General features: G+C 37.5%; 1 protein-coding gene across 5 annotated transcripts; it reads left to right on the forward strand.

The window, feature by feature from the left end:
- The first annotated feature begins 1,639 nt into the window (after window positions 1-1,639).
- On the forward strand, window positions 1,640-19,227 carry LOC149260325 (uncharacterized). Of its 5 annotated transcripts, none has more exons than XM_089420267.1 (6): window positions 1,641-1,961; window positions 7,983-8,093; window positions 8,240-8,421; window positions 18,453-18,539; window positions 18,633-18,725; window positions 18,898-19,227. In XM_089420267.1, the coding sequence occupies exons 3-6, from the start codon at window positions 8,320-8,322 to the stop codon at window positions 19,093-19,095; spliced, it is 480 nt and encodes a 159-aa protein (XP_089276393.1). In that variant the 5' UTR covers window positions 1,641-1,961; window positions 7,983-8,093; window positions 8,240-8,319; the 3' UTR covers window positions 19,096-19,227. The 5 variants fall into 5 exon arrangements, with proteins under 5 accessions (XP_089276413.1, XP_089276393.1, XP_089276403.1 ...); XM_089420277.1 differs by lacking the exon at window positions 7,983-8,093 and adding an exon at window positions 18,137-18,261 and having other exon boundaries at window positions 1,646-1,961; window positions 18,898-19,226; XM_089420263.1 differs by lacking the exon at window positions 7,983-8,093 and having other exon boundaries at window positions 1,647-1,961; window positions 18,898-19,223.
- The last annotated feature ends 220 nt before the right edge of the window (window positions 19,228-19,447 follow it).

Raw genomic sequence — 19,447 nt, forward strand, 5'->3', positions numbered from 1 at the left:
TCCATAACATAGTTGCATCAATCAAGGGTACCCACTGGTCTGAAAACTTTTGGGTATTGACATAACCAAATAATCTACATATCATAGTGGCAACATAACAATATGGACCGACAAGAGAAGCTATAGAATGCATACCCTTATTTTCTCGCTTGTGCTTGCTGGCATCTCTTCTCCATCCTTTGATTACTTTAGATTGATCCTGATTTTCCTTCATGAATTTTTCAATGAAGTCATTATCATATTTCTTCTGAGCTGCCGACAACTGGTACATTCGAGTCGAATCTTTGTTGGTGAAAGAGCCGATGATTGTGTTCCTCTTGGTCATAAAGTTTCTGTCAGCGATGTTTAGATGGTCAACAACACATGTGATCATATCCATGTAAGGAAGGATGTTCAACTGAGCAACAATTCTGTGGAGGAATGAATTGGCCAGATCACTATATGTAGTATCAGAAACCGGGTATGAATCTTCGGCTATGACTACTCTTTCTGTGACTCTCGGCTCTTCATCTTCGAAAAGTTGATATGTGGCCTCCCAGGTAGATGTTCCGGTGTTTGAGGTGCATGTGGTATCGGTAAATAATGCAAGCAATTCTGCAAACTCAGGGGGAAGAGCAACTGATTGTTGTTGAACAACAGGTTTCTTCATGGGTTTGGTCGACCAAGACATTTTTGTTGAATTATGCTTGTTGGGACTGACTTGTCAAGAGAAACACAAGGGTGAGAGTAACTAACATTCAGAGCGAATAACTTAGCAAATAACCGATTACATAATAATCCAAGACTTTTATGAGCGAAATCTCAAGAAACCGTTAGTAATAATGAATGCGTTTATTCTATCGAAAACCATTAATTCTCCACATTTGGCCATTAATATCACATCCGCCATATCTCAACTTTTGAAGCCTTGTCACTTTGAAACCTCCGATTGCAATACGTGTTGCAGACTCGACTGCTCCATCATAGCACACCTTAATATAATATCACAGTTGCCATGTCACGCCTTTCATATCACAAGTTTTAAAGACGTGTGTCTGGTCATGGACATTAAAAGTTGCAATGGTTATGGTGTAAATAATTAAATTGAATGGATATGGTGTAAATAAAGTCGCAAGTTAGAGGCTTCGGAAGTTTGGTCATGGACAATAAAACAAAAACGCCACTCGCGAGATCCCAATATGCAACGTGGCAGTTTTATGGGGTCGACCTCTTTATTACTATTTACATATATATGCCGGCTTTTATTATATTTATGCTTTAAACCTTTAAAATTTATTTGGAAAAGGTTTTAATCACCATTTTTCTTAAAAGACTTTTTAGGATGTTCTAATATAATCCTTTCGCATTGAGGCTTTAGAATTAAACCTAAAATTTATCGCTTTTTTTAATTAATTTTTTTTTTATCTTAAAACTAATATTTCCTCTCAATTTTTTTTTTTTATAATTATATCCTAAATTTTAAAATAATAACCCTTCTCTATTAATTCTTTTATTAATTATATAATAAAATTATTAATTCATACAACACATATTTAACATTTTACTAAAATATTACTTTTACTTACTTCCATATCCCACTACTTCTATGACGTTGCACAAACCTACTTCCATATCCCACTACTTCTATGACGTTGCACCGGTTTGTGCAAATGCTAGTTCTATATACGATGTAGGGTTTCAGGGTCGGCGACAATGCTCTTTAACTTTTTAAAACATTTATATCTTAAAATGGGTTGTTATATCGGATGTAGGGTTTCAGGTCCGCAGATATATCCTTCTCCGAGGGGTTTCGAGAGGACCTCTTACGCGCGCCCCCTTTTCAGGTAGACGCATTTGCAAATATTTGCATTGTGCTATTTTTCTTTTCAGGCGGCGGATTGACTTGATCGGTGCACGGACAAAGGTGCATTTTTGGATAACCGATGCGGCTGGTTCAGATCCTCATATGCAATCGGATAGAGGTGAGTCTAAGCCTTGATTTCTTTTGTCCCTCTCAACCCATATTCTCTTATCACGATGTCTTTTTTGTTTTGTATTTCCGCTTCACATTTTCCAGAAGAGGTGCTGCTTATATTTGCTTTCACAGACTCACAGCAGGCATATTTTTTCAATCTGTGTTTTTTTGGCGCATTTATTGGCTTACATATCGATTGATATTGATATATTTTCCCTCAATTTTTCTAATCTTTTATTTCATCCGAGTATAAAGAGATACATTCTGTAAATGCTTTAAGCTTCGAGAAATATCAGAACAAAAATATACATTCTTTGCTAAGCCTGAAGAAGGCATTGATATTGATTGAAGGGTCCTGTAACTTCTCTAAAATTCAGAATTCTTCTTTTGAGGCACTTGGATCATCTTCAGAATACTGACTGTCATAAGAATCCCCATTCGAGGATGCAGAAATATGTTCGTGTAAGATATGACAATCCTTGATTTCACTTCATAACCTTGAACCCTCAGCCAACTGTAGTCCTTCCTTCCTCAAGGTGTCTGCTTCACCATTTAATTCTTTGTAGACATGTTCAAAGCACTCTGAAATAAAAACGGACAGAACGTTTGATTTCATCTTCTACTACTGCCATTCATCCAATTAATTACTAACAACTGATGAATTTAGTAACACTTGTTTAACAGATTCTTCTCCTACAGGAAAGTAGCACAGGCTGAATTTAAAGGCTAATCGAAACTGTAATCTGAATGTCGTTTGAGCCTATAAACGGACACAGTTAGAAAACATGCACAGAACATGTAGATCACTGTCGAGAACCCCTGTTAATGCTATTCCATTATCATTGAATAAAAAGCTGCATCACTAACATATCTCAGTGCAAAATGCACTGCCCCCTTCCAAGTATTAGAACTTGTGTTTTGTGGCAACCTGATGAACTTGCCTAGGCTGCACCATGTACTGAAAGTGTTGACTGCAAAACAAATGTTAGGCCTTGTGTTAACTAAGTACATGAGGAAACCTATCAATTCCATGTATACAGATGTTCATCAAATCTGAATTAGAATCAGCAAAGTACAATGGATTTACTACCACAGGGGAGTAGCCATGGGTTTGTAGTACATCATTTGAAATCTCATCAGAATTTCAATTGCATACACTGGAGTAGCCATGGGTTTGCAGTCCATCATTTGAAATCTTCTAAGAATTTCAATTACATACTTTTTTTGTCCAAGGAACACTTCACCTGCACTTTGCTACACCCCTAGAGCCAACAAGTAGTGCTTCAAGTCATGACAAATTCTCTTGCCAATTTTGCCCTGCACCAGTTTGTGGATTCCTTTTAACTTCCAGTGAGTGTAAGATTGTCTACATATGGGACTAAAACAAGCAGATTAGAATGATCTACCAAATTGTAAAAATTAGAATCTGCATCTGTCTCAGTGAAACCCAAATCTGAAAGTTACTCATCGATCTTGGAGTGCCATGCAAATGGTGCCTGTTTCAACTCATAAAGGGCCTACTTCAACTTGTAAACATGGGTCTCAAGCCTATTCACCTAAAAGCCTCTTGGTTGGTTTATTCATATAACTCCTTAATCATCCTATTAAGAAATGTTGTCTTTACATAAATTTGATATAAAATCCAATGGAAGATTGTTGTGAAAGACATAGTAAATCTGATAGAGGTATATTTAGTAACAAGAGCAAAAGTCTCCTCATAGTCAACTCCTTTTTAATGGGAGAACCGTCCAGCCACAAACCGAGCTTTGCAGTTTTATATGCTGCTATCTGGTGCATGCTTAACCATGCATGATTGTTGTAAGAAAAACTAGAGTCAAATACTGACTTCTCCACTAGTCTAGGCACTATCTCCTACCCATCATTCTTTAGGAGGAGATGTATTCCTCCATCATGGCATTTTGCAGTACTTGCTTCCTTACTGCCGTTACTAGAAGGTTTTGTTTCAATAATGAAAGATATCAGTGCAACATAACTAGGGAACTTTTTAGGAGGGTGGCTTATTTGAAGGGAAGTAGTTGGAGCACCAACTTACTCTGTTGCCTCTTTTAATGTCTAGATTAGCCATCTAGGCTTTCTAGCTGAACTTGAAGGTAAAGAGGCACCCCTTGCACTTCCAAAAGCTTGCTGATCTAAGTATGCGTTTCATGATCTTTTTGATTTCTGCAGATCTGTTTTTGGGATACCAAGCTCTTCTGCCTCCATGGTCACTATTGGAGGTTCTTGAGACTTAGGGGACCATGTATTTTCTTCAAACTTGGTATCTCTGCTCACAACTACTTTATGTTGAGATGGAATGTATATTCTATAAGCTTTTGAGGTTTCACTCTAACCTACAAAAATGCCCTTCAAACTAGAAGGTTCCAACTTGGTCCTTTTCCCATCTGGAATATGAATGTAGATAGGACAACTGAAAAACTCAAAGATGTGTTACTTGAGGCTTCTGAATTCCTCCAATCTTATCCTTCAAAATTCTGTGAGAATACCTATTCAAAATATAGACAATGATGAGACATGTTTATACACAGAGACACATGAGCAGAACTAGATCATGAATCAAGGCCCCAAACTACTGAGGGTTGTAGGGAACTATAAACATTTTCTTGATTCTTGATTTCATGCAAAAGGTATCAAACTCCTTTGGCTTTTGTGAATTAAGTCTAGGACTTCCTAGAAGAATCATCAATAAAATATTCATAGTCAATGTTACTTGATAAGGAAGTTGAAGAGATGGGCCCACATACATTTGAGTTGATTAGGTCAGAAACCCCTCTTGACCTATGTTTACTGCCAGGAAAACATCCTTTACATGTTGGCCAAGTGCACAACCTTTGCACACTCCTTTCTTCTCAGCCTTGAAGAATAATTTCTCACTCTAGATCCATCTTAACTCCAGATCTATCGAGTGTCGAGAGGGATCAAATCTATTGAGGTGCAAAGTTGCAAACCTCTTTTAGAGTGAAAAGAAATTTGATCCCGCCAAATGCTTGGAAGATCTGTAGTTAAGATGGATGCAGGCTGGTTACCTGAGACTTCCCTCGGATGAAGTTAAGAGGGACCTTCCAATCTGTCCATGTATTTGAGATTGACTATAGCCATACTACTGCATTGGAATATCGCCTAAACGAAAGTTAAGACAGATCAGCAGCCTAACAAAGAACCCGACAACTTGAAACTTCACTGTGCTTTTCTCAAGCATGGATCACAACATCCTATCCCTGGAGCCTCCTGACAGCTCCCTTTCATAGGTAGCAGTCCTACTATCTATTCAAGGATTTTTAGAATGTTTCAACAAACCTTTCTCTGATACCATTATGAATTTTTGTCTAACTCATTGTAAACAGATTCTTCTTCTAGTGGAAACTAACACTGTCTAAATTTAAAGGCTAATCAAAACTGCAATCTGAATCTCACTAAAATCTACAAACACAGTTGGAATACATACATTGGAACACACAGATCAATGTCAAAAACACCTGTTACTGCTATTCCAATACTGCTGAATAAAAATATGCTAGAAAGGATTTTGTGTAAGAACTGAAACTAACCCTATTACAGATCCATACTCTCACTCTTTCTTATAAGTGACACCTAGGGTTTATAAAAATAGATATATTACTTAGATCTCTGGATCTGTGCTCTATCTAACTGATAAAAAATGAATTCAGAAAGACTGAAAAATAAAACAGAACTGACTCATCTAACTTTAGCACTTTATCTTTAACCTGGAGTATAATGATAAAATTATCTTATTCTTTTTATGGCTGGTCCATACATGCATGTGTGTGCCCTTATTGCTGGAATAGTAAAATTTGTGATGTGCTCCTACTGTCTATTTATTGCTGCATTCTCACCAACAGATCATTATGCTGTTTGGAATTTAATGCTGCATGGATTTGTGTAATGCTGCTGTAATATAAGGTGCCCAGATCTGCCATGTGTGAGGGGAGGCATTTCATTAGCCTGCAATTTAAAAGTGGGCATTTAAAGCCTTAAAGAAGAATATATGCAATTCATGGTCTTAGATACAAGGAAACTTCAATCATCACTTGAAGTTCAAGCCGATGATTCAGGATACAAGATGGGATAGATATTGTTGCAACAAGGGAGACCAGTAACACACCACTGGAAAACTTCTCTAGCACCATGGTAAATTACCCTACATATGATGAGAAGTTTTCTATAGTGGAGGTAGTAAAGAACCAGAGAGATATTATTTACAGGGAAAAGAAACAATTATCCACTCAAACTATAAACCATGTCATTTATGTAAACCAAGTCCAAGTTGTAACAAATTCAACACTTCGAATGGATAGCTTTCCTGCAGCAATTTTCATGTACTTGAAAAGCTCACAGAACAACAGTGTTGATTTTTTCTCAGGACCTTTTGTTCCTTTTGACAATTCTGGTAAAGATAAATACTTTAGTGAATGAGGCATATACAAAATTCTATGTAGCAACCAAGATTTGGGTCCAATAGTAAAATCCCTGTTAAACCACAAAGGTATACATGACTAAAATCTTTCAAAGAAGACAGATTTGAAGAGGGACTAATGTATAGATTTAACAATGCTTGTGTTCCAAAGGGAGAAAAATAAATATGAACACTTCAACGTAAATAAGGCATTGGCTAATTTGCAAACGTGTGTGTTGAGTCTTGACCACAGATGTGGAACAACATGGACGAGTTTGTACATGGTCGTTCATTGTGCACGATACCTAGATCAACTAACAATGCCCACTTCTAGTGCCTTCAAGACCATATGAAAGTATTTCTATAGACTTCCTAGATGGTTTTCTTAAGACTAGCCAGGGGAATGGCTATTTGCTAGTAGTTGTTGAAAATCACAATAGAAGAGAAGAATTTGAAGTTGTCCTTGCAGATTGATGGAGCTCTAGTTCAGGGCAGATCCAGAAGACAACTTGATAGATTAAGCAAGAAGACACACTTTAGTCCCTGAAGAAAGGCAGTAACAGGACAACAAGTAACAAAAAATTTCTTGGATCATGTATGGCAAAAAAATTCTTCACTGTCTTGCTTGATTCCATCACCTAACAAATATAGCCATTTCTTAAATATTTTATTGGTCCACACTTTAGAATCTTATAGATACCAAATTTATGAGAAGTATTTAATTCCATCTACAATGAAATGGACTGTCAGAGTTGTAAACTAGACATCAACAAACTTGTTGCGAGACATATAACCATAAACAACCCAAAATTTGGGATGGAAGTTTGTTAGGGTTTACCTATTGCTTCAAGTTCTTCTTTTCCAACAATGGCACATTCCAGCAAGGTTTTCCAGCCCCAAACTGTGTGCAGCAGAATGCAGATTGCGTGATGAGGAGCATGCATTGATTAAGGAACATTAAGGGGTGCTAGTGGAGGTGCAGTAGTGGTTATGTAGGCATTCAATAGGCAAGGGTGCATGTGTGCACTATCTTTAGATGGCACAATTCTGTGTTAAGGTACACTGCATGAGTGGGGCACACTTAAAGTTAAGACAATCTTGCAAGGTGCATGCATGAGAACACATTGCATGAATATTCTAGAATCTATCTATTGTGGGAGGGCGCAGTTGTATAGGTGAGTTAGGTACATGATGTCATGCAGCCACTTAACTTCAGTGTTCTTGTTCTATTCAAAGAAGATCTATCCATGCATAAGTGTGCCCTAGTCCATGAGGACACACCGTTGCATGTCTCTACATTGAATGTATTTCCCCTGCTCTCTTGTTCTATAAACGAGACCTGGGGCACACTGCAAGGATGGTTAATGAGTTTTAGTTTCAAATTATTGCAGTGTATTTTTTCGTTTCAGCTTTTCCATAGAAGATAGATGTGATTGAGAGTCAAAATCTGTGTATTTGTTGTTCATGTTTCCAGCAGTGTGTGTTTATAGAATAATATTTTCAGAAATTGTTTAGGTTAATTTTTTAGTGCAGAATCTGCTTACCATGATCTGAAAATTAACATGGTATCAAAGCACATTCTATGAAACCTTTCAGGACTCCATATATTGAAAGGTCAGTTCACTACAAGAGGGGGTTGTCAAAGTGTTTCAACAGGTGTGATGCCCAAGTGTCTTCAGAGATTGAAGAGATCCAAATCTGTAACAGGTTGTAAGATGTGATGCCCTCAGTCCTCCAATGGTTGGGAGTGTTGATTTATGCCTTAAAAAATGCTATATGCACCTGTGATAGGATGCTGATCTTATTTGTTTTCTAGCTGATTGTTTGATATAGTTGTGTTCTGGGAGTTGCAGGTATGACTACTCTTGGTCTCGGAGACTGTGACAGGTTAGGAGGCACATCCCACTTTACACCTTGAAAGTGCAGACTGTAGATGCTGATGGAGGAGGTTCATCTATCGGGTCTCAATGAAGCAGCCTCTACAGCTTATATTGATCCCAAGGGCTTGGTTGGGAATAACAAGAGGGCAACCAAGGTGAAACTAGTCATTCTAGATTCATTGTTGAAGGACATTATAATCCCTTACATTGTTCAGAAATAATTGACTAAGGAGATGTTCCATGCCTTGATCACTCTCTACCCGAGTGAGAATATTAATCAGAAGATGCTACAAAAGAACAAAGTCTCCAACACTTGCATTAGGAACATAGCCACAGTGATCAACTATTTGATAAAGATCGCCTGAGATGAGATCTTGTTGCTATCTGAAAGAAGGTGGAATATGGGAAGTTGTTTCCCATATTCCACCCTAGGTGTCACTTATAAACCCTAGGTGTCACTTATAAGAAAGAGTGAGAGTATGGATCTGTAATAGGGTTAGTTTCAGTTCTTACCTAAGTCACCTGACACGAGGATTCGGGACACGTAGGATTCGGGATTCGTGGTGTCGGATTCGGGAAAAGTTGACCCCGGAACAAGACACGGTTAGGACACGTTATATATTATTTTATTAAAATATATATATATATATATATATATATATATATATATTTAAAATATATATATATATATATCTTAAAAATTAGTTATTAGCATATTTCTTACACAAATTTTAATTAATGATACAAATTTATTGATTTCAAACATAGATCCTCATCTATAGCTATTAGCATGCATAGTACATACAAAATTCAAATAAATGTCAGTGGTACTGGTCACATAAATGATAATTGATAAATGATAAATCTATTAAAAATTTAAATCATGATTCATAAATTATAATTCATAAGTATAACTGAAAGACAACTTACAACTACAAGATACTAAGATAGTAAGATAAACACACTGACAACTGTAGTTTTCTCATTAAGTCATCAAATCAAAATCTGTTACATAGGTAGTGTTGGTGCAATGCCAATGGCAAATAGAAATAGAAAATATAAAACAACTATAAGTCTAGACTCTATAGGTATAAAAGCCTCAGGCCCTCAAGCCATCAATCAGCATCAGAATCAGCATCAGAATCAGCATCACTGTCCCCATCATCATGGTCCCCACTGCTCTCCTCTGCATCCTCCTCCTCCCCTGTATCCATAGTCGCCTCTGCATCTGCTGGTATGGAGGTTGAGTCATCAAAACTAATAGGGTCTAGCACTGGATCACCGAGATCCATGTTGGCCAATGCCAACTCAACAGTGGTGTCCAGACCCATATCTTCAGGAAAGACATCCCACATCTTTGTCTTTCCCCTCAACCACTCTTCCCTCTGCCTGTAAATAAGACGAAGGTTGGTGTGCACATACACCATTGTCTCTGCCCTGGACTGCTCAAGCCTGTTCTTCTTCACAGTATGCAAATTCCCATATGTGCTCCAATTCCTCTCGCAACAAGAGGATGAAGTCACCTGAGAGAGGAGCCTCATGGCTAACTGCTGAAGAGGACGGCTTGTTGCCCCATGATATGCCCACCAAGAGTAGGGCTTCTTAAGCCCCCTGTCTCTAATCACATCATAACCTGCAAACCCACCAGTGCTAGTGGAAAACTCTGCAAAGGAATCCTCCACCTCAGCAAGCAATGCACTATCCTGAAAAATCCGCTGAAGCGCCACTTTCCTCCCCTGTGAGATTTCACCATCCATGTGAGGAGGGAATCTGCGGGAAGGTCCACCATTCAGCCACTCATGGCTGTAGTATTTGGGGTTCAATGAGTGAGCCAAACAATGTAAAGGTGTACAATTCTTGTCCCATCTGCGGACAAGAATATCATGTATGGTATCGCAGAAGGCCTCTGGTGATGTCTCATACGGGGGGCACTCACTCTGTAGAATAATGCTCCTCACAGACTCAATCATGGAATCCCATCCCTCATAAACCTCTCCTAGGATGGGTTTGTCTGTATCTGCAACTCGAAGCAAAGAGATGATAGGGTCCATGATCCGAATAATTAGATCTACCCTCTCCCACCAAGCATCATCTAGTACCGTGTCCTTCACTCTTTTAGAGGCTGCCTGATCTGTCTTTCTCCAAAAAGACCAAAACTCAGAAATAACCATGGACCCAAGAGCAGTCTTGACCTCCCTCAACCTCTTCAACATCATGAATGAAGATGCAAACCGTGTATCAGCAATCTTCAACAATGATAGATTGCTGTACTCCTTGTAGATAGTGAGGGCATTTGTATGATTTTGCACAAAGTTACGGATATGTCTTGCATCCTCAATAATGCTTCCAATCCAAAGCACATCAGAAGCAATGGATTTCAGTGCTAAGTTCAATGAATGGACAATGCAAGGTGTCCAAAACACTTGTGGATATTTAGCTTCCACAATCATGCCAGCCGCCTTGCAAACAGGTGCATTATCTGTAATGATTTGCACACAAGAATCAACACCTACCTCTTCAATAACTCTAATAAATAACTCACCCATAAATTGTGCATCCTTGTATTCGCCAAGTGTATCCACTGCTTTCAGGAAAACTGGACCATTCAAGGAAGACACCATGAAGTTGATGATTGGGTGTCGTGCTGGATCTGTCCATCCATCAGAAACAATGCTAACCCCAGATGTTGGCCATGATGCCTTAATAGGCTCGAGCATTTTTTGCACCTCTTTTTTTGCCTTCGTCAACAATGTGGTTCTCAGCTTCTCTGACCCAGGAGGCACATACCCTGCTGGAGCCCCTTGAGTTAGAGCTCGGCACATCTCAACAAATAAAGGTGAACGTGCAACATTAAATGATATGAAGTTTTGATAGAAAAAGAAGGCAATGGTGAGATCAAGCTCGTCCCGTCTCTCTTTTTGGAAAATCCTGTCCATTGGACCAAGTGATCTTCTTTTTAATGCTTGTCCCCCAGTAGAAGTAGAACTCTCAAATGGAAATTTGGAGGTGGCTTTCCTCAAAAATGGAAGGGGGTCTTCATTCTTGCTCTTGGGTGCTTTTGATTTTGAAGACAGTGCCACATGTTCCATACCAACATGGGCCTCCTTTACCAATTCTTTTCTCTTTGGTTTAGGAATACCTTCACAAGCTGCAATCCCCTTACGAGGTATAGCCAACAAATGTGCTCTCACACGGTGATATGTGCTTGTGAAAGAAATGTTACAAAAGCTGCATTTCCATTGCACATTGCCTCCTCCCTTTCCCTTGCTGTTTGACCCATCATCTCTTGCGACATATTTCCACAATGGATATTTTTCATTGTCTTTAACTCCTCTTCCCTCAAGATTACTTGCAGCAGACTCTGATGATATTGGGGGAGGAAGAGCATCTCTACCCATGACATTCTTGCCCTTCCTTGCTGCCCCTGCCGTTGATTGAGCCATGTTACCTCAACCTGTAAAAAAAATGAACAAACAGTCAAACTGCTGTAAAAATTTTAAAATGAAAACAGCAAAACTTCTACACTGCCAGGACAGGCCAAGGTCTGACTCATGTGCAATAGGGTAGTGATGAGTTACTAATGAAATTTCCCTGTGCCAAGTGTGCCAAATAATTAGAAAATTTTCAGTACTTTCTGAGCTGTACTGGAGCACTTTGAAACAAACAGTGAAAATTATAATAAGGTTATGCCACTGTCATATTAGATTTATGCACATTGCAGATGTGAGGGGTTTTTATGTTGATTTAAGTTTGATTTTCTCACTGTTATGAAACTAATAGGACAGCTGTAGCAAAATGATGAAGTAGGAAACATTAGGAGATCAAACCCTGGAGGCTCAACCACTAGAACCCACTTGCACGAGAACCTAACTTCAAATTTCAATGCTTCTGCAAACCCACCAGGGATCAGCTCAAGAAACAAACATTTGCTGACAGTGACTGATATGAAAGAAAAGGAAGAAGATAAAGCAAAACAGTCAATTGTAATACAAACCTTAGGATATAGCAATGATGCCATCAATCTATATAATCAAGTGATGCAACAGAGCTATATAATTAATTGATGCCACAGTCAAGCGATGCCACAGAGCTATATAATCAAGCAATGCCACAAAGGCTCAGACCAGTGACATATAATTTATAAACACTCAGAAAATGGTACAGTCCTCTGATACAGGCAACAACAGCAATATAACTTTGAGTTTAATATAAGTGTAGAGATACCTGGGTATGCTCCACTGTAAGATACACCTCTAGGAATATCTCAAAATCCCCTTAAATTTTCTCAGTTTTGCTTGGGCTTGTCAATGTGGTATTTTGTCAAACAGTTGGGATGCATATGGCTGTAGGTGCACTTTCTTATATTTTATTCAAAACAAACACAGTCGCCAATAAATGTTGAAAGACACTTCCAAACAGCAATTTAAATTAATATCAGAGACGGTACATACCCCTGATATGGCCTTGCTGTAGCAATATAAGAGGAATATAACAAGAAATATCAGCAATATGTCAGTGAGCGTGACAAAGCTATACAATGAAGCGGTGCCACTGTAATTATAATGCGAGCCATGGGAATATAAGTGCAAGCGAAGTATTCTTCCAAAAACAAAGGCACAGAAGAGTCCGACTTGACCCGGGATAAAGAGAATTAGCACTGAATCGTTGGTACGAATATATGTATCATGGCGTTGCTCAGCAAACTAACCTTGGTCTCCGCCGCTGTTACTCGCTCCAAATCGCTGTTAGTCGCTCCAGATACAGCCTGTTACTCGCTCCAAATTGCAAATGCGGTCAAATGCGTGTGAAAACAGCGAACTTAAACCCCGAAAAACGAATCCGAAACCCTAAATCGTTCCAAAAATCGTGACACGCTCTTCATTTTTTTGACACGTTCATGACACGGCGTACCCGGATATGACACGACGAGTCATTGAAACATGACACGTGTCAGGGCAGAATCGTGTCCGATTCGCCCGATTCGGGATTCGTCCAGGGGTTTGGACGAATCCGGTTTCATAGGTTCTTACACAAAATCCTTTCTAGCAGATTTTTATTCAGCAGTATTGGAATAGCAGTAACAGGTGTTTTTGACATTGATCTGTGTGTTCCAATGTATGTATTCCAACTGTGTTTGTAGATTTTAGTGAGATTCAGATTGTAGTTTTGATTAGCCTTTAAATTTAGACAGTGTTAGTTTCCACTAGAAGAAGAATCTTTTTACAATGAGTTAGACAAAAATTCATAATGGTATCAGAGAAAGGTTTGTTGAAACATTCTAAAAATCCTTGAATAGATAGTAGGACTGCTACCTATGAAAGGGAGCTGGATTTTCTATCTTTACAACTATGAGGACAGGGGGCTCGACTGATAAGGACCCTTTAGGGGGCTCGACTGTTAAGGACCCTTTAGGGTGCTCGACCATAAGGGAGAGGAGAGGAGAGGATAATCTTGAAAACCTCTCCCTTATGGTCGAGCCTGCTTACGCATCCTCCGCCAAACTAAAATGGCAAGAATGGGAGGGAGAATGTCCATTATCACTCATCTAACTTTAGCACTTTATCTTTAACCTGAAGTATAATGATAAAATTATCTTATTCTTTTTATGGCTGGTCCATACATGCATGTGTGTGCCCTTATTGCTGGAATAGTAAAATTTGTGATGTGCTCCTACTATCTATTTATTGCTGCATTCTCACCAACAGATCATTATGTTGTTTGGAATTTAATGCTGCATGGATTTGTGTAATGCTGCTGTAATATAAGGTGCCCAGATCTGCCATGTGTGCTCCAACCTAGTAGAAGATGATCTGGGGTACACTATCTAACAACAATGAGCCAACAAACACTGGTATTTTTTTAAATGCCATTGTGGGCTGCTAGCTTTTAGAGTATTGTTAGGGAAATAAGCTCGGTGTAGTTATTTGATCCTCACCTAAATCTGTTTTAAATCTGATACAGTGAGAGTTATTGAGATAGAGAACACGTATGGCTTCCCTTTTTTGGGGGGTACCTTGACTAGCTCCATCAAAGTAATCCCCATATTCCAGATTTGTCCATAGGAGCACGAATCAACTTTTTCTGTGTTGGGGTTGATGAAAAAGCTTTGAAGTTTGAGAAGATTGACTGACCTTGGAAGGCACATTGAAAGAGTTATATACCTTTCTTCAAAGATTTCAACATTTCTATCTTTCTAGATTCCCCATGATACTATTAGAGGAAGGCCTTTGAGGACTGAGTTTTGCTACCACTTTTTAGAGCACTCTTCAGCATAACCTCCTTGTCCACAGTCCTTTATCCTTGTCAAACCATCCAGATTTCCTTTATTAAGGACAGAATATCAGTAAGTGGTCTATGTTCTTTTCAACTCTTTTACACATGATACATTTGCTTGGACTTGATCCATTTCTTCCCTTAAGAACTTCCTATGTGGGTGCTCTATTTAAGATTGCCAACTGCATGTAAATAATGAACTTTTGAAAGGTTCTTATCCAGATGCGCTTCCACCATGAGAGTGTGCATTCTGGTCTGTCCAGGGTACACGATTCTTATCCTAACTTTGGAGTGTAAATCCCCAAGGCTGGATTTTAGACCAGACATGTTCATCATCAGAGTCTTTTATATAGGCATGGCACACTTTTGATTTGTTTATAAATCCTTTTGATTGAATATTTTCTTGGCCTTTGAGTCGTCTCTCTGTTCAGCGCTATTCCAATCCTGCTGGCAAATGGAGGAGTTTCCTGGTCCAGATGCCTGGTCTAGATTGAAGAGAGTTTATCATTGCTTCTGGCAGCTTGTACTCAGCTCCACTGCTTATCCATGGGTCTATACTGATCTTCGCCTTAGCCTCATTGCAAACCTTCCATGCCAGCAATCTTCCTATTAAAGGGAATGTTATAGTCAGTACTTTCAATAATATGGATGCATTGTTGATTGCCTTATTTGGGTTTCCAATCCAGTCTTCTGCTGAATTGGGCTCAATATATCTCTGAATGTGAATCTGATTCCAGAGGTCCTCTTTTGATATTAGTCTCCACATACAATTGGATTTTAGGGCTTTCCCGAAGGAATGATATTCGATATGTAATGCATGTGGGCTTTTTTGTATACCTTTGTTTTCTTAGCAAAATATAGTCTTATATTATAAAAAACAGATCAAGTACTGTAATTGATTTCTCTTTGCATCCATGCTAGAAGAGCCAACATATCAGATTGGGCATCATATTTGGAATGTCTCATGTCATTCTAAGGACAAAATCCACAACAGTGATAAGATTCAATGTTTGCTTTTATTTTTATTGTGCTCTTTCCAGCTTTGTGGCTGGAATGTGTTGTAGGTCCAATTGAATCTGTATTGAGTTCAACCTGATTGTACAATGTATTTTTCTAACTTTCTACAAACGTGTTGTTTATATCTAGTATAAGCAGATGGGGGATAGACTCATGGAGTACTAGGCTTGTGCAGTTACATCCTGTAATTAATCTATTAAGATTGGTTCTGGTCTCCTTAAGTCCATATCCAGATGGGTCATGAGGGGAATGCAGAAGTTGATTTTGTATTCTTATCGGCACTGGGTCATAGATCCCACGATCCTTCATTTAATGTCTAGTTTTTGTCAATAATTAGGTTCTGTTCTTTAGATACTCCAATCTTTAGTTTTAACTTTTAATGTTTAGTGTTCTTTTATGGTGATTATTTTTTAGTATTTAGATCCTGTAATGATCCTTCTACTATGATTGGTTCTTTTTAAATCCTTTTCTAAATCCTTGATGTCAAAGGAACACAATTTCGTTATCGAGTCAGGCAAGTCTTTGTTCATTGGAATTAAAAACATTTTACGGAAATGAGAGTGCTACCAGGAAAAAATTTAGATAATACAGTTCTGTAGTTTGATGCTACAACAAATTTTGTTTGTGCTGTCACTGCCTTGTTTGGTTATTGGTATCAATTCTACTTTGGTACTGCATTTAGATACTTCAAGCTACATCATTTCCACATAAGATTGATAGGAATTCGACTATGTAGTGATTATAAAAAACACTGCTGTTTATCTATCCTATTTTAGTACTACCACACGACTTGCAATTGTGCTAAACATAAAATACGAAATAGTTAAAATTTTGATCCATTTTTTGCTTTTGTAAGAAAACAATAGTTTATTTTAACCAGTGTTCCATGAGGATGTGTCCCCTATGGTGGGGTGCACGTATCCACGCTTCCCACACACCTAGGATGGGAAGATGCTCAGGGACACGTTTCCCCACGCCCCCTTTTAGGGAGACACAGGGAGACGCAGGGGGAAACGTTTCCCTACTGTGGGGATGTGTTTCCCCAAAAGGGGTGCTTCTGGGCAGCTCCCCTAAAAAAGGGCTAGGTGCTCCCCCTTAATTTTGCTTGAAACAATAATTTATGAGTGGGAAAGCTCAACATTCAACCCTAGGGCCCTATTAATTTACTTAGGATGTTTGAGAGTGGTTCTGACCTCATTTTATTTCATATGGAGAAAGTAAATTTCAGATTCCACTCAAAATGCATCAGACATAACAATTTTTAGGATTTCAGGAATGAGCGAATTGCGATGTTTCCATTGGGCTCTATTATAGATAAGGGTTTGGAACTACCATTTAATCAAGAGCACCAAGCCCAAAAGCACCCCTTTTGAGGGGGGCCATGTTCTGCTTAATTTTTTTTCTAGTAACTGTTGTAATATAGAAATTAAAAAAAATTATAAAACAACCATAAAAAAAAATTAAAATTAAAAAGAAGAACACATAACAAATATCAAAACCTAAACTAATTTGCAATCTCTAACTCACTCATTCAAGTTACCAAGCTTATGTCTACTCAGCTTGCTGCGCAGCACTATTTGACTTACCAGTTAACTGTTGCACCTCCTCCTCCATGGCACTCCTAAAATGCTCATTGGCCATGGCACTCCTAAAATGCTCATTGGCCAAGTTTGAGTTATATCAATTTACTATTCCAATCTTCAGGCTTAAGTATCTACTATAGTCTATTTTGGTTAGTACTAATTAGATTCTAGAATCACGAATTTAAATTTTAAATCAATTTAGAATCTAGAATGACGAATGATGAATTTAATTTTTAAATCAATTTAGATTCTAGAATGTTGAATAATGAATGAGGAATATGGATCAATCTAGTTCATTATTGAATCTCGTGGTGTATGAATGAATGATGTATGTATTAGTATGAATGATGAGTATGGATCAGTGTATTTCATTATTTAATTCAATCATGTACGGATCAATGTATTTATGCTTTCATTATTGAATATATATATATATATATATATATATATATATATATATATATATATATATATTAAAAAAATTATATACCCCCATATCCCCCTGCCCCCTAATTTTACCTAAAATTTGAGGGTACTCTCACACGCCCCCCCTGTGCATCACCCCAGACATGCATCTCCCTATCCCAGAGTCTTGGTGGAACATTAGTTTTAACTTGCCAACATAGCAGGGTTGAAAACATAGTATGACTTCATATTGAAATATGACCATGCCCTTCAAATTTGATGCCAGGTTGAAGAAGTATTTTAGGAAAAGTATTTTGAAGTGTGTTCTAGTGTTTGCCTTTTAGAAAATGTTAATCTTTTTTCAAGCTTTCTTTTCAGTTCTTATAACTGATTTGTTTGTTTTACTTTAGTGGTTTATTTATAATAGTTAAAAAGGCTTATGAGATTTAATGGAAACCTTTTATACCCACACCAGATATGCCAAAAAGACCTTAGACGTGTGAATGCCAATTTTGATGCACCGTTCATATTGTGCAGTTGTGATGTTTTTTGTTAACGATTGTGCTGAATAGCTTTGTGTCGAATGATGCAGGTACCTTCAAGACAATTTATACCACATACGGGAATCACATGAGATGGATCTAGATTTGAAGATAGAATTCTTCAAACATGTTAACTAATGCATGCAACTGCCCAATGTTTTTAGGTAGCGGTCTTGTAAGATTTCTTCTGACAATATCTGGTAACAAGAGTATTATTGTAATCATTAAAATGTTATAAATAAGATATATGAAATAAAAATTCAGGTATTGAATTTTTCATTAAACATTATTTAGAATGTATTAATACTTATAAGTATCTTAGACATGTATTTGTGTGAAAATAAATTCAATTGGTTTATGTTTAAGGACAAGGCATCCAAGGCGAGGTTAACCAAGACAAAAGTCACTCATCGTAGTGGCCAGAAAGGTTTAAAAGAATTGATAACAACCTTTGTAAGTATATTAAACATGTGATATTTTTTTAATAAATTTTGTACTAGAAGAAAGTCATTGTTATCTAATTTCTCCCTATTTACTGATTGATAGGAACTAAAATATGGAAGACCTCCAAATCATTTGGAAAAGGAGGTGCTGCAGCAAAAGAGATGGGTTGAATTTGTTGTTTGGATGGACTCTATGGTATGTAATCTTAGTTGGATTTCCAATATACTTTTAAACCATATTTTCATTTTATTTTTTAGTACTATTAGATATTATATCTTACCTCATTTTATGGTTAACATTGTATAACAAAAACATGTGTTGTGTTATGTAATTAATACTAACATGTAATATTGATTTTTTTTGTCAGAATGCTATAGGTAATGATTGCCAAGACGATGATCCAAATTATGTTCAACATATATCAGGAGATGATGAGGATGAGGATGAGGATGATGGTGGTGAAGGAGGAGATGATGATGATAGTTGCGGTGTTGGTGATGATGTGGATCAGAGTAATGAGGATGGTCAAGATGATCATGAGGATGATCTTGGTGGTGGTAGCTAGGCATGCACATGCATTGTTTTTTATGAAGAAATTATTGTGTAGAATGACATTGTTATGTTTAGATGGGTGTTGTGAATTTACCCTATATCAATGAGACATTTTGATTTTGTAATCATACGATGAGTTTGATTTATGTATGTTGTTAATTTATCGTAGAATAACGATATTCATGAAATATTTTGATTTGTTAATCATATTTGAATTTTACTTGTTTTGATTAAAAATAATACTGATTTTATTAGTATTATGTTGCTATTTTATACATGTTTTGAAAATTGTTAATGACACATTGTTATTTTTCTGGATGGATGTTGTCAATTTCTCTTAAATTTCTTTACAAATGATTTTGAAT

Source organism: Pinus tabuliformis, chromosome 6 (genome assembly GCF_031772625.1).
Source record: "Pinus tabuliformis cultivar Carrire ecotype Pingquan chromosome 6, CPIR1, whole genome shotgun sequence".
NCBI lineage: Eukaryota > Viridiplantae > Streptophyta > Pinopsida > Pinales > Pinaceae > Pinus > Pinus tabuliformis.